Raw genomic sequence first — 16,224 nt, 5'->3', positions numbered from 1 at the left:
TTTTTATATGGCAGAAACCCGCAACATCCTCGGCGAAAAAAATTCTAAAAAATCAACGGTAATTTTTAGCCACTTGAAACTTGCACATTATTAGACTAAAATTGAATGGGCTATAAAACTGTGTATTCAAAAAAATTCTACCGCTTCTGAGAAAAAAGTTTGAAATTTGGGTGAAAATTTGTTGCACTTTTTTGCGGTCTTTTAAAAAGTTTTAAGCTTGAGTTTATGTGAGTTTTGTGAGAGAATGAACTGTATTTTAATTGAAAATTCTTAAAAAATAAATAAATAAACATGAGTGGCAAAAAATATCACTTTGAAATGGGGGTGCTATTGTATTGGCCAATACTGTATGTACACAAATACATATGTATGTATGTATGTAGATATGTATGTAAATAACAACTTTTCCTTAAAATCCACAGCAGCTTTGGCTCAGGATGCGTTGCGTGGCATTGTTTTCCCCAAGGAAAGTAGTGATAGCACCTGCTTTGTGGATACAACGAAAAAAGTACGTGGCACCTGCAAAAATCTGGCCGAATGTGGTTCAGCGCTAAGGCGTTGGAAGAATCAAAATATACGTCCACAAACTTGTTATTTCAATAAATTCGAACATATAGTATGTTGCGAAATCGAAACGAGTCCTATATTGGAGCCGATCTTATATATGAAACCGATGCAGGTGAAGCGACGCAGTGAGATGGGTAAGTTGGTTAATTTCGATTTCGAAAAGTAAATGGCATCAAGCCGGGAATTAGTGATTAAAAACCAACTGAATTTATTCTACAATCATCGCTGAGTTTGTTGAGCTTCACAAACTACTGGAAGAATAGAATTTTCATAAAATTTGTATGGATGTGTTCATAGATCAGTGGTGCGTTTCTGTAACTTACTCTCAAATTATTCTGTTATGGACTTTCAAATCAATACTGAATGAATTAATTACTTCGTTTGTATAAAATTTAATATTTTATGGATCAATAAATAAATAAATAAATATTCTCGATTTAAATGATCGATTTGATGTACATACATACATATAATTTAGTCGATATCTCGATCGAAAATTTAGTCGATTTCTTACAGAAACACACTACAGGTCTAGATATTGTCTAAAAATTTTGCCTTTAAGGGCTGTTTGCAGCTCTAGAAAAACGAAAAGTGTATATAAAAGCACGCACAAGAAATGGAAAAGAAATTTTCTTCAAGCAAAATTTCTTAAATCAGTTTGCAGCTCTCAAGAAAAAAGTTCTAGAATATTTATTTCTTTAAGAAAATTTAGAGCAAAGGCAAAGTACTTTTTCAACCAACAGAAATAATGAAAAATATTTTTTATGATTTTTCTTGAGAGCTGCAAACAGCCCTGAACAGGTGTCACTGAAATGGAGATAAATAATTGAAAAATAATTTAAAGTTGCATTCTTATACCGTTATTCGTTAAAAAACTAAGTAATTTAAAGTGCGTTTTCGTTAAGCGACCCTCGTCTTAAAACGTCTATGAGAACTCTTGTGGAGTGTATCGTGGCGATGTTGTATCTCTTTACTTGAAATGAAATTCATCTCTTACTAAATCCATATTTTTTTTACTATTTTTATACGAAATTCTCTTTGTATCGGATCAACACAGGTGTAAAGATTGGAATAGACCTGTCTAGGGTAAAGTAAAAATCATTAGCAGGCATAATAAGTCTAACCAGGGCCAAGCTTTAGTTGTTTGCTTCGAAAAAAGTTTATAAAGCAAAAGCTCTATTTAAGTTATTAAGGTACATGTAGACATATGTATTTTTTAATAAAAACGTTACATCCTGGTACTTTTAAATTTATATGTTTATATGTGCGTGCGTGTTACTGAATGCCATATATGCATACCAAGATATTTAGTTCATGGGGCAAGAGACTCGTCATCGCACAACCAATTGAATCTAATTATGAGCATTTAAACAAGACAATTATTTCATGCTGTGATAGGGATCAGTGCAATTAAGTAAAAAAAAAAGGAGACAATAAGAGAAATGGGACTGCATTCTGAAATTACAGCCGAGATGGCATGAATGCAGATAAATTCAATTATTTTGTTGTTGTCTCACTTGATCTGTGACTAGTAAATGTATATGTATGTATGTAGATCGGTTTGTTTGTGCCTCAAAATTTTTTCAAGCACAGATGATAACACTTACGCTAAAAGGTTACATAAATTTATGAGTGTTTATTTTTTCAAAAGTACTTATAATTAAATTAATAATCCATAATTTAAGTAGGTTCTGGGCATCGGTCACTAGGTGGCCATAGTTGTTCTTACAGGAGTTCGACCTGGGCCCAAATCGCGGCATTCGTGATTGAGGGATTACTCGTCTCGATTCGAATGAAACAAAATAATGGCAGCTGGTTTCTCCACAATACAATTTAAACGGACGAAGCACACTCGCTATCAAATGCCGCGATCTTAAAATCAAATTTTGATTCGAATTATGTTGGATATCGAATGCCCCATTTCGGGCCCTGGTCTTAAAACCTTCCATAAGTCGCTTAATTCTCTGATAAAAGTTGCGGCCGTCCTTTCTGTTGACCACCACTTCAAGCTCTTTGCACTCGCGTATTTCGGTCTCTCTCTTCTTATTGCGGCAAATACGTCTCGCTTCCCTCTACAGTTCCCTTTAACGGTCCCACATTTCTCGCGTTGCGCCCGATCGCAGCGTGACCGTGTAGGCGAGATCTTTTTTCTGCGGTTTCTTAACACTCCTCATCCTACCAGTTCTTCTTTTGGGCTCGCCGAAATCCGACTACTACTTCGGCGGCAGCACTTAATAAGCGCGAAATGTGGTTCCACTGCTCGCGTATGTCGGTTTGTTGACGAGTGCTCTCAGAGATCAGTTGTAATAGTCGAGAGGCGAATAAATTGGCAGTATTTGTGATTGCAGCTTTTCGACGTTAAGCTTTCCTTGCATTTTTGGGTGCACATTTTGTGGTGCACAGAAGCGTGTGCTTATCTTTTCGATGTTTGGCCCTCGGAGTGTACGTATATCTAAAACACTGAAAGAGTGCCTTCCATCTATCACGACATGATCGATTTGGTTTATCGCTTTTCGATCTGGAGAGAGCCATGTAGATTGATGGATCCTTTTATACTGGAACCTTGTACTACACAATATCATATTTCGAGCCCCGGCGAAGTCGAACAGCCTGAGTCCGTCGTGGAGGCTGAATTTTCCAACAGCGACGCCAAATATCCCTTGCTTGCCCACCTTTACATTGAAATCGCCAAGCACGATATTTATATCGTGTCGGGGGCAGCTTCCACATATACGCTCCAAGCGCTCATAGAAGAGATCCTTGGACGCGTCGTCCTGCTCTTCCGTCTGAGCATGGGCGAAGATGAGCGAGATGAGAGAGAATCTCGCTTTGATTCGGGTTGTGGCTAGAGGTTCGTCCACCGGGAGAACGCCAGTACTCAGCGAGGGAGCCTCTCTGCCACCACAAATCCAGGAGGTTTAAATACGAAAGTATTTAATTACTCATATATTATTATTAGTATTATAACTGATACATCAGTATGTGCGTCTAACTGGCTTTTTTTCTTTGCAGAATGTGAATCTCAACAAGGTACATTTCATACAACTGTGGTGAATGGCCAGCCGGCGGCACCTAAAGAATTCCCCTACATGGTAATTACTCATCAGCGAAAAAATATGCGTAAAATTTTATTTAAATGCCTATTTAATAACATCACGTTTTTTAGGCTGCTGTGGGTTGGCTTTCCAACAATGATAAAGGCAATTCCTTTTTCTACTGCGCCGGCGTATTAATATCGCCGCAATTCGTGTTGACAGCAGCGCATTGCACGGGCTTGGGCGGGTAGGTTTTTAAAGGGAACTACTACTAAATACTACCTTTTTTGATTGTTTAAAGCTGCATTTGGTATTTAAATACTTACATATGTATTTAATTTACACAGACAATCGCCTACAGTGGTACGAGTGGGCGGCACTAATATCACCGATCCGAAAACACCAAATATACCCATTAAGAGAATCATAGTGCATCCAGGTTATAGGAGCGGTGCATCTTATAATGATATTGCATTATTAGAATTGGCACAGGAATCAAGGTTTCATACATAAATAACTAAATTTCGCAAACTTTATACCAATACAATTGTTTATCATTCCTTTATTTTGAAGAGAAACTCCAGCTTGCTTGTGGAACCAGTACGATGTACCACATAACAATGTAACAGCTCTCGGTTATGGGCACACGCAATTTGGTAAGAACACTTTTTAAAGGTACTATACGCAATTGAGGTGATTAGTGATTTTTTTTTTGTTGGTATCTGTGATTTTCAGCTGGCACCAGCTCCAATGTTTTGCAGAAAGCCACTTTATTTGTTGTACCCAACGACATTTGTATACGTTACTATATGCCAGATGAGAATATTCTGCAGCAAGGTTTGGCCAGCACACAGATATGCGCTGGTGATCAGGAAAATCGTCGCGATACATGCCAGGTAATGTGCTCTAAATAGTACGCAATTGACTTTTTTCGCTTCATGTCAAAAAAAAATTTTTTTTTCCAGGGCGACTCTGGCGGTCCGCTAATCATGAAAGTCGATCGCGACATCACCTATTCGTATGTGATTGGTATAACCTCATTTGGACAGGCTTGTGGCGGTGCACCACCAAGCATCTACTCACGCGTTTCAGCGTACATCGACTGGATAGAGGACATTGTATGGCCGATAGCACAGCTGAGTGGTTTCGGAGTGAATGGTTAAAATTTTGGCGTAGAGAGAGGGAGAGAGAAGAGAAATGATTATAATTATGTATAAAACTAAGAGAGAATATTTGGAATTTTTAGATGTAGCTTTAAGTAAAGTACAATTTGAAAAACTGCTATTTGTAGACGCACACCCATCATAACATGTCGCCCATTTACCGGAAGTCCGAAACAAAGTCCTTCCTATTTGGTGTTTGGCCGAGCTTATCCTCTAATTTGTCTGGGCGTCCTGATGTTATAACAAAAATGGAGGGACCTACAATTTTATGATACCTATGCTAACGGCAAATACTGCTAAATAAAAAAAATGTTAATTTTAGATGTTGCTCGGCCCAGTGATCGTACCCAGTTCATATGGAGTGGCAGTCCGCACCTCAAACCACTCGGCGTCCGCTCGTAGCTTAATCTATGGATTATATTTTGCGGTCGGCTATGGTTTAGTGCTTAGAAGTGCCCACTACCGTTCCGCAGGGCCTGGGTCCTGGGTCAAAAAAAGGAAAGAAAAAATATTTTCTATTAGCGTTCGCCCCCTCTGCAAGAAATGACAAACCACCGAGTATTTTCAGCCATGAAAAACAGCTTCTCATACAAATGCATTTGCCATTCGGAGTCGGAGTCGGCGTAAAACTGTAGGTCCCTCCACTTTGTGTGACAAAATCATGGCGCACGCCACAAATCGGAGGAGAAGCTCGGCCAAACTCTAACATATTGTGTAAGTGCCAAGCTATTACTATTCACTAGATACCTATGTATGTAATTTTAGTTATTAATTATATCTGTGGATGGAGGAAAAAAATTATTAAAGCCATTTTTCACACTTCTCGATTTTTTTTTAATTTATGGCGTTTTTCCAGCAAAGAGTTTAAATACATTTTGTTGTATGACAATGAATTTTGCACTTTCTTTCAATAAAGATTAATTTGAATATGCTTGGCTATAAGTTAATAATAAAAAATATTTTTGAAACAAGCTCTCAAAATATGAACGAAGTGGTATCCCAAATATCTCAACTCCTGCGCCACCTATCGGCAACATTTTTTGTGGAGTTATTCCTTTTCATGTTAATAATATATGTATGTACATTAGGGTGCCCATGGAAACTGCTTTTTTTTGAAATTTCCAGACCCTACCCCCTAATTTTTTCGTTTTTATGAGAAATATTATTGCCTATTTTTATAAATTTTTTAAAGGTCATTTCGAGGTCGTGACCGGTTGATTTAGGTCGGAAAGTACGATTTTGTAGATTTATGAGTTTTTGAATGACTGTTTTTCATTCGATTTCAAAGATCTAATATGATCTGAGAAGCGGATATATAAGCCTTTAAAATGGTATACAATAATAATCTGTTGTCGGACTTGGATTGTTGGGATTTTTTACCGGGTAAAAAAAAACCATATTTCTCTTAATTTATTAAATTTTGACCTTCGATAATTTCCACATTTTTAAAATTTATAGTACTATCGAAAATTAAATCTATTTTTAACTAAACTGATAGCTCATTTATGGCAATCGCATAAAAATTGTCAAAGTTAGGCGATTTTTCATGAATACGGCCCTGAATTTAAATTGTTTATGTACCGGACTTTCAGATTTTTTGAGCAGCGTGGCTAAGGAATTCATCAATACTCATTCAAAATTGGATATATACAATCCCTTTTTAGCAAAATATTGGTTTTTCCAAAAATTTTAAGAAAATGGGGGGTGGCACCGCCCACTTATGTATGTCATGTATGTGTATCTCAAAAACTACTTGACCGATCTCGACCAAATTTGGCACACACATTGCGCTATTAACTTATTAATTTTGTATTTTTCCACGGGAAAACTTTGCGAACACTTTCAACAGAACGATATTGAATTCATAGGCCTTGGCCCCACCCTAACGAAACATGAGGTCCTGCGGAGGCTTCACAATCATTTTTATACACACTTAATGTTCCTGAGAATTTTAATCCGTTTAAAAAAATAAGACTTTACTGAGTTTCAGATAAAGAAGAAATTAATGGCTTGGGTTGGATGGGTAGTGTCGAACGGGATATACTGAGGCAGTATCGGTTGCCTTAGTCGCTCAGGCCGTTTTATAAAATGAGCCAAGATATTCAGAGCTTGATAGCTTGAAGGCAGGACAGCTAAGCAGCAGCAGGCATAAATATCAGCCTGGTTTGGAAGAGTTCAGTATGAAGAACGATAAAAGTCAGAAGAACAACAGGATATTGAGCCCTTTGGTTATCTGAATATACATAAATCTCAAAAGACGTTGTTACACCGAATAGTTATCGCCCAGTCAATAACCACTGCTTCAAAAAACGCTGCAGGTACCTAAAACCCAAATAAACAAATCCAACTACGAAGTTTTCAAACATTATCGAGTTTCTCCCTTTCACTCCGTCTTAACAGGCCTTCACAGCCTACAGCTTCATCCGACTCGGAGAGCTTAAAAACAAGGAATTCCACTGCGTCTATGGACGCTGGTCATAAGGCATCTGGTGGTAGGACGGCCAAGTTGAAAGATTATGTAAATATGTAGGTGGACTGGGACATGGGGGCGTTATCTGCGGGGAGGGTAATTGTTTGCCAATTCAGTTTATAGAAGAGAATTAGTTGTTGAGCCGATTTCAACAGGATCTTTCTCGCACGAGAGAACCTCCGCTTGGAATATACTAGAGTCTACCCATGCAAACTGCGATATTTTTGTTCATGGACTAAAAATGCCGACTCCAATTCTCTCGGTTGTTTTTGAGTTTGCTACATACTAGAGGGTTCAGCTGGAAGTATTTCTTGATATTTGTGGCGTTCCAGCTTGCCTTGTTCCCTAGCTCTATTTTGAAATTCCTTTCGAAGTTAACAATTTCTGTGGGAAGGTTAGGGGTATCTGAGCCCTGAGAGATTCCATATTCCGAGATGATACATTCTCTTTACCCCATCCTTCTGTGCCCATCATTAATATTAGAAGGCAACCAGATGGCGAAGAATATGGATGACGGGCAATAAGCTAGGAAGCTCGGTGAGATATATACCCCCGAAGGGGTTGTTGGCCTATTGACAACACAGTACAGTTTGCCGCTGTGGCTAAACGGTTAGAGATGTGTACAACGCTCTGTAGGACCTTGGTTCGATTCCTGCCTGGGCAAGATCTAAATTAGAAAGTTTCTTCTAGCAGCGGTCGCTCCTCGGCAGGCAATGGCAAAGCTCCTAGTGTTTTTCTGCAATGATAAAGCTTCATCCGATCTGGAATTGTCCAATACATCAATACATCGTCGAAAGTAAGAAAGAGTAAAAGACGTTGTTTTTAGTTTTTACGTATACCTAAAATAATTAGGTGATTTTTCAAAACTTTTATTGTTTTTTTTTTTGTATTACGCTTTACTTGGTAATTTGTTTTTTCTTTGAATATTTTCTAGCGTATTTTTCTTCATATTAATTTTACATTTTTATACAATGGATTTTTTGTTGTTTTTTTTTAAGTTACGTTAAATAAAAATTTTTTAAATTACACGAACTAATATTTATATTAATTTTTAATGTTTTCATATGTACATATACGTATATATATACTATATATAGAGATATATTTAAATATACTACGTAAGTAAAATTACAAATTTCACATTTCCTTCAACGATTTGTATTTGTTTATTATTTTTTTTTTTGTATTCAACTGAAGATATCATTCGCCGACTTTCGCACTATTTAACTACACTATTATTTACTATGTTGTATGTATGTATGTAGTTAGTACTCGTGTATACATTTGCAGACTTGTGTGTTGTTGTTGTTTGCACGTATGGGTATGTTTGTAAGTTTGAGTTTACAGAAAGAGTTGAATATTTTTTTAAAAAGGTTTTGGAGTGCATACAAACATTTATACATAGTATGTACATATGTATGTATATATATGTACAGTATCGGACATATCACACACAAAACGATATTGTTTGCCACTTGTTTATTTATTAATTTTTATGAATTTTCAATTAAAACACAGTTATTCTCTCTCATATAGCATAAAAACCCAATTATAAAACTTTGTAGAACACTGAAAAAAAAAACAATTCACAAAATTTTAATATAAATTTCGATTTTGTTTCGCAGAACTGCTAACATTTTTTTTGAGTAGATACACAGTTTTATAGCCCTTTAAATTTAAGTATAATAATCGGCAATTTCAAATGTCCAGGAATTATCGTGGAGAATTTCTTTGTCGCATTTACTTCCATTTAACGAATAAATACAATTTATTTTTCTATGGAAGAAAACCGCAAGAATGTGTACTCAAAAATGTGTTACACTGCTAAGAAACGCGTTTGAAATTTGGATGACAATTTGATGATTTTTTTCAGTGTTCTGCAAAATTTTAATCTTGGATATGGTACTTGTGAGGGATTGACCTGTATTTTAACTTAGAAATTTTTAAAATTAATAAATAAACATTAAGTGGCAAATAATATTCGGTTCAAAGTTATATGTCCAACACTGTAGGTAGGTATCTATGTATGTATGTATATATGTACATACTACATACTTTAAAGTAGATGTTTGCTAATTTGTTTGCACTATTCAATTGAATTGCTCAGCCTCATTGCGTACGTCTTAAATAAGACTAAAATGCACGACTCGAAGACATTGACATTGCCTATAGTCGGGATGAAATAAGTAGTAGACAACGAAAACTGTCGAAAACTATGCAGCGCTGCCATGCTGTTTTCCCATTTTAATACACCAGTCGAATGGGATTTTTAGGCAATGCCATGAACTTTTCAATACGACTCGACTCTCGAAAAACGACTTGCATTCGACACGATATAGGGAACATATTTTATAAGAATTTTTATTTGACTCTTTTGTATGTACGCACGTATTTTAGTTGTATTTTTTCGTAATTTGTGTGTCGCTTTGATATTTTCGTATCCTTGCGGGTAGTTTGCGTTTGATAAAACTGTCGGCTACTCTACCACATGATGCTACGTTATGTTGCAATTAATGCAGTTCAAATGTATGTATGTATGCTTACTACGCAAGTACAATTTTAGCTGTTGTTAAATTGTTGTTGCTGCTGTTTTTTTTTATTGCCAACACAGTGCGCATCTCACCCAACCACTTCCCTAATTTATACAAAAAATTGCATCATTATTTTTTCAACTTTGCATAGCCAAATTCAGTTTTTAGACGAGTTTCTATTCATTTGAGCCACGGTATTGTAGAATTCTTCTATTGCGATGTTTTTAGGTTTTTCTGACTTAGTACACAGATATGAACTTGTTTTCGATAAAATTTTCTTATTTTGCGTTACGTATTGGCATTAAAAATTATATGTATATTTATCTAATTTGAGTTTTGTTATCGGTTCTAAAGCAAAATACATTCAAATAGAATTAATTTTTTTAGTTTTGGCGTTAGTTCTTTTTTTAATATTTAAAAAAAATTATTTTTTTTTTTGTAAGTAACTTTAGCTAAAAGAATGGCATATTACAAAAACATTTCCACTTTAAAATATTCAATTCAATTTAATTTTGTTTTCTTAAAGATCCTTAAATTACTTTTCAAAATTTGGGTGTATTACATCTTCTTTTTTAAAATAAAACTACTTTTTCTGCGATTAATTTCGAAGTACGCAGCGCTCCACGGCGTATACGTAACTAGGTGGTTGTAATTGAGTGTTGGCGGGCATGACAACAAACAGCACAACACACAACTTATTTTTAAACTATGTACTAAATGTGGAAAGGCTAAATTGCAAAAACAAAACAATGCACACAAATGCCGACAGCGAAAGCCACACGAATGGATGCAAAACCGAGATTTTTTTTCTTATAAGAAAATATGTATTAAAAAAATAACACTGTAAGGAAAATTTCAAGTTTTGAAATGACACCAAAAAAAAAGAAGCAGAAACACGTATGTAATGTAAACTTATTTCTGGTTCGCAGATTATGGTCCTATATACCGTTTTTCTATATCAGGTCACTTTCGCTTTAAAATAAAAGATTTTTTTAATATTAATTTGATTGGTGTTAAAGCCTATTCTTGTACAAAAACAAGATATCAATGAAGAAAATTTGTTGATAAATAAAGTTATAAATGGTCAAATGTAAATTTCTTTTTTATAAAATATGACTAGGAAAGAATGTTACTCATACGGCATGTATAATCTATTAATGAAATCATACTGCTACCTAAAATCCAAAATTTAGTTTTTGATGCAGAATGACAGATAATGCGAAACTACATCGATTTTTCGTATCTCCTGAACAATTTCAAAAAAATGGTAACGATTTGAATTTTTGTGTGGAAATTATAACGCATTTTCATTTGACCATTTCTAACTTTACATATTTATCGATAAATTTTCTTCGTTGATAGCTTGATGTTTTTGTAAAAGAATGGGATTTGACAGTAATCAAAAGAATTTACAAAAAAAAAATCCTTTTGTATTTAAAATTTTTCCCGTTAAAATTTGCATTTTTTTATTCATAAAATCTTGCAAAAATTACCTTATCTATAAAAACGGTATACAGGGCCGTAATCTACGACCCAAAATTAAGTGTACGTGTTTCGTCGTTTTTTCCCTACAGTGTAATTTACGGTTTTTAAAAAAACTTTTTTTTTCACTGCGAAAATAGTCTATGTATTTGACTAAACTCTTTTTTGTTGTTGTTTTTCTATTCGTGCACCATACATATTGTAGTACCTTATGTCTACTTTAGATGATTGCAAAGGACAACAGCGGCCGAGTGTCGTCTTGTGAATGAACATGAGAATATTAAGTAACCATTATCTATTTATTAAAAAAAAAAAATAGATACATATTTACTGCTACATATTATGTACATAGGTCTGTGTGTATTTACAAATATTTGTATGTAATTATTTATAAATTAAACTAGGGCGCAAAGTAAACGAGTGCTAGCACATCAGTTGCGAGAGGAGGGCTATAGAAGCGAGCAAAATATTTTCTATGCATGGCATGCTATATTTTCTTCTCAAGCGGTTCCCTTAAAAAAACTACATAAATTGAATGAATGCTTCTTGAGCGCGCTAAAACGTGGGATTAACTTTCGAGATGACACCCGAAATTACTAAAAAAAATTTACAATTAGAAATGGTTGTTATTTGCATTTCGTAAGCCTGATTCTAGTGTTTGCTACATATAATTTATAATCTTATAAGTCGCTTACGAATGGCAACGAACTTCAGTTGTGTTTGTCAGCAGCTGAAATGGTATTACGATGGCAACTGTGCTTTTGTGGTTGCCGCGGAGTTTGCGTTTGAGAGAATGTATTTTTTTTTCAACTGTTTCTCCTGCTATTTCAAATTCTAACCATGGTTGCTGGAATTGAAAATTCTATTATCTTCAACTTTCTAGCACTATATCTATTCATAATATTCATTTTCATTTCAGTGGCGTTGCCTAAAGGCAACTCAGCTGAGGTTGCGCTGCTATACATAATCGAAACATTAATCCATTCAGAAGAAAATGTCGACTTAAAGTTTTTTCTCGATTGTTAGAAAAGCAAAATTATATGTGATAAAATATTAAACAAACTTGTATGGCAAATCGGCATCACTGTAAAACTATAAGATTTTCTAGAAAACAATAAGGATAAAAAATTTACTTTTTCCTTCGAAAATGGCTATAAGCTACAGGAAAGCGGAAGTAGTTCCGAATACTCAGAGTTCCGAGCACTTTTAAAACGCGAAAAGCAGGATAGCTCTTTTTTCTTTGCCTTATCAAGATTAATATCAATTCTTATATTCTAATCGAACTCTTGGTTGGAGTAAAAATTCATTGCGTATATTGCAATAGCTTAGTACAGTTTTACAAGTAGCAGCACACATATACATACATATGAACATATTACACATAAGAGCCGAACTTTTCAGCTTAATTCCGAAAAAATAAGGTAAAGGTAAAAACGCGGGTCAATATTGTAAAAACAAACTGCATCAAGTTTGCGGCGACGATGTTCTAAACGCATTTCAGTTCGTGATTCAAGAAATTCCACGGTGATAGGTGATATCAGAAAGTTCCAAATGATAGCATTGATCAATCCAGAAATATAATATTTTTGGAACCAGCGCTCAATTTTCTATTTATGTATATATGTATGTACGACGTTGTGACTTAACGGCCGCTCATCATTCGTAACTGCAACATCACACTGCTGGGCCGCAATAATTTTGCGCTTGTGTGATGTCGGAATTTCAGAGTTAAACATAAAAACTAATTTTAAAAAAATAATAATAATAATATGTACATATGTATGTGTAGCACACACAATTAGACCACAGTTAAAATTTCATACTCGGCATTTTCGCAACACCACACATTTGACTTTTCGATTCGCGTGGTTGATATCATTCCCGAATTTTTAAGATTGTATGAAACGCTAAAATTCACTGCGCTGTACAGTTACAGAGAGACTTCGGTTGACTAATTGCACTTTGAAGGATTTTGTAAGATCCGTTTTCGCCATGGTGAGTTGTCTCACATTCAGCAGTTAACTGCTATAGTTCCTCAGAACAAAAATTAAAAATTAACTGCCGCATGAGAGTTAACTCCCTAATGTGAAAACAGCGCTAAAGCGATCGCAGAACATTCCAATCCTATTTATTTAAAAGCAAAATGCGAATTGCAATAGCAGTTGCCTCCCTAAGAGATAGCGATCAAGTGTTTTCAGCTTTTGGCATCAAATTCGTGCTATTTTTTCACTGCCGCCCTTCGCTCAACACGATTTGACGTCGTTGCGCATATCACGCACACACATACATCCCACAACTGCCGTTGTTGTCACGCCTTGGTGTCAAATAATCTGTAGTTGGCGTTATAAGCACAAAAACGCAGTTTTAATAATTATCCGCTTGCTTTTTCCATACTCTGCTTGCCTACATTTGTTGGTGTTTCCTTACTTTCTTTAATATCTACTAAATAAGTATATACTAAGTATATACCCTGATGTGTTAGTAATTTTGCATAGTCTTAAATGTTTACGATATTAACAGATAGTGCTAATTCGCCGTAAAACTATAGTTTCGAATAANTTTTTTTTTTTTTTGCTTTGCTATGGTCGTTTTGTATTTAACCACAAAACAACACTTTTACTAAGTATAATATTTGACAGCTTAAAAAAGTAATTTCATTTATAATTTAAAAGTGAGTAGTAGGTAAACGTAATAGTAAATTTAATAATAACAGCACATGGTATTTTTTTTTTTTAATATTAAGTTATATATACTATATATGTATATGTATGTATGTATAAATCAAGTTCAAGCGAAATTGCTTATATATTCAGGAGGAGCAAACTTTCGAAAAAAAACGACTTCAATATGCCGGGTGCGGGTGGGTGAGAAACATTGCGCGCTAGCTATATATGTAATAAGATGTCTTTAAAAAGTCACGAAAAATGCAGCATTGAAAAGCTGTACATCAGCAGCAATAATTTTCATTCATACATATTATATATATAGTATACATAGTAGGTATATGAATATTTGTGTATACATAATTTTAGGTTTTTTAAAAGAAAAATGAATAATAAAATTACAAACAATTCTTGCACTTAATCAGCTAATGGCTTGCTTATGTAATAAGTAAAAATCTTTAAGCTATTTTTAATGTGAAACTTAGCAAATAACAAAATCAGTAAAAATTAACGACTGTAATTATGTATGTAACTAGGTTTCTGTTGTTATTTCATAGTTAATGTTGCTTGTTTGTGTTGAAATGCGTAGGTGCCTAAGCACACGAAAGAAAAAAAAAAGAAAAAGAAAAAAAAATTAAATACACCCGCCCTTTACGTAAGCGCGCAAACTTTAAAACTCCTCTAAAATTGAACTGTGAATATAACTGCTGCCAAAACTCAATGCCTCTAAGAGGGGGAAAAACAAAACTAGTAGCCGCACTTGATACGTGGAGTATGTATATGTGTGTAGTGTGCACAAAAGTTAATTCTTAAAAACCCACTAAAACATTATTCGGAAAAAATCAAACTTAGCTCAGACTTAGAATCGGTCGAGATTTGTAAAGTGGAGTTTTGTGAGTTTTTGTTTTATAGAACATATCTCCTAGTAATGAACCAAAAAGCGTTTGAAATGCTATGAGCATCGAGTGCATGGTAGCGTACTTGGGCAAATTTGCTCTCATTTAGCACAAATAAAAAGAACGGCGAGGGTTGGAGGCAATGTAGCTTTTTTTTAAATGAAACCTAATTAGACATACTGAAAAACAAAATAAATAAACAAATGAAAGAATTTAAAAATAATCAAAAGTAATAAATGCCAATTTAAAAAATTTATAAAAAATTTAAAATATGTGAAAAATTTAAAAAATACAAAATTAAGAAATTTAAAATGGATAAATTAAAAAAAAAAACCAACTGAATAAAAAATGTAACATATTAAATAACACGGCATCTTATAAGAGTTTTTGATGCTGATTAAAAGAATTAAAGAATTTAAAAAAATATTTGAACGTAATTTTTCCAGAAAAAAGGGAACTTTTAACTCTCAAAAGCTAGACGTTATAGAAAAATTTTGTAAATGGACTTGAAATAAGTAAAAAGTAGAGGGTTCGAGATCAAACTCGTGCAAATTTTTTTGGACCGTGTAATTTAAAAAAAGGTAAAATTTTAAAGAAAAATGTTTTACGTAACTTTAAGTTAAAAAAAATTAAATTACAATTAATTTTTGTATCTAGTTAATTTGCAATTAGGAAATTCACAAGCTGGCAACTGCAGTATTTTTATACCTTTCGGTTTATTTAATTTTGTGACAATACGACTTTTTAGACACTTTGTGAATCCCCCGAATTGATATTACAATTACAATCGCCAAAAATATTAATAATTTTTTTTTTCGGAAGATTAAAAAAAATTGGAGTTGATGCTGGTTTCGAAATCGGCTAAATTTATATGTAACAAAGAAGCTTTATCGTTTTACTGCTTTTTAATAAAAAGCGTATTCCCTCGAATGCCGGCTTTTCTGAATATGTGAAAGGCACGATGTCCAATAAATCCTATTTATTTGTGCTGTATAAATATTTTCTAAGTAATTACTTAGCAAATTGCGTCTAATATTTTTCGAAAACGCTCAATGCCAATATATCCTTAAAATAAGTTAAAAATTAAAATGAAGTTAAAGTTAAACTAACAGTTTTACAATAACTTTTATTTAATACAAATTTTAAAAACCCCTCAAAGCGACTACCATGGTCTTCAATGCTCTATGCCACATTTTATTTCCATTATTTTAACAATTTGACTCCTTTTTCCCTCCGATAGCTACAGATATGATTCGCATACCTAATCTAAACTTTCCTTATTTTTCTCAGTTAATTGCTCAACCTATGCAAGCAATGCTCTAAACAAGTAAGTTCATTAAAAAAAAAGAAAACAATTAAAAACTGCTTGGCTGGCTAGTAAGGAACGCAGATTTACAAAAAAAAACAAAAAAAAAAA

The 16,224-nt window shown here is 34.1% G+C and overlaps 1 protein-coding gene across 1 annotated transcript; it reads left to right on the top strand.

The window, feature by feature from the left end:
- Positions 1 to 412: 412 nt before the first annotated feature.
- On the top strand, positions 413 to 5,262 carry spirit (Serine Protease Immune Response Integrator; the record flags this gene model as incomplete). Its single annotated transcript, XM_017631800.1, has 7 exons — positions 413 to 701; positions 3,580 to 3,659; positions 3,734 to 3,849; positions 3,950 to 4,102; positions 4,176 to 4,258; positions 4,338 to 4,498; positions 4,568 to 5,262. Coding segments are annotated over 7 exons (1,080 nt in total), but the record flags the coding sequence as incomplete, so codon positions are not given.
- Positions 5,263 to 16,224: the final 10,962 nt, after the last annotated feature.

The sequence above is a fragment of the Rhagoletis zephyria genome, unplaced genomic scaffold, assembly GCF_001687245.7.
Source record: "Rhagoletis zephyria isolate East Lansing unplaced genomic scaffold, Rhagoletis_zephyria_1.1 Rzeph_scaffold_09268, whole genome shotgun sequence".
NCBI classification, from domain to species: Eukaryota; Metazoa; Arthropoda; class Insecta; order Diptera; family Tephritidae; genus Rhagoletis; species Rhagoletis zephyria.
The sequence above is the reverse complement of the archived record's forward strand: the minus strand, read 5'-3'. Positions and strand labels throughout refer to the sequence as shown.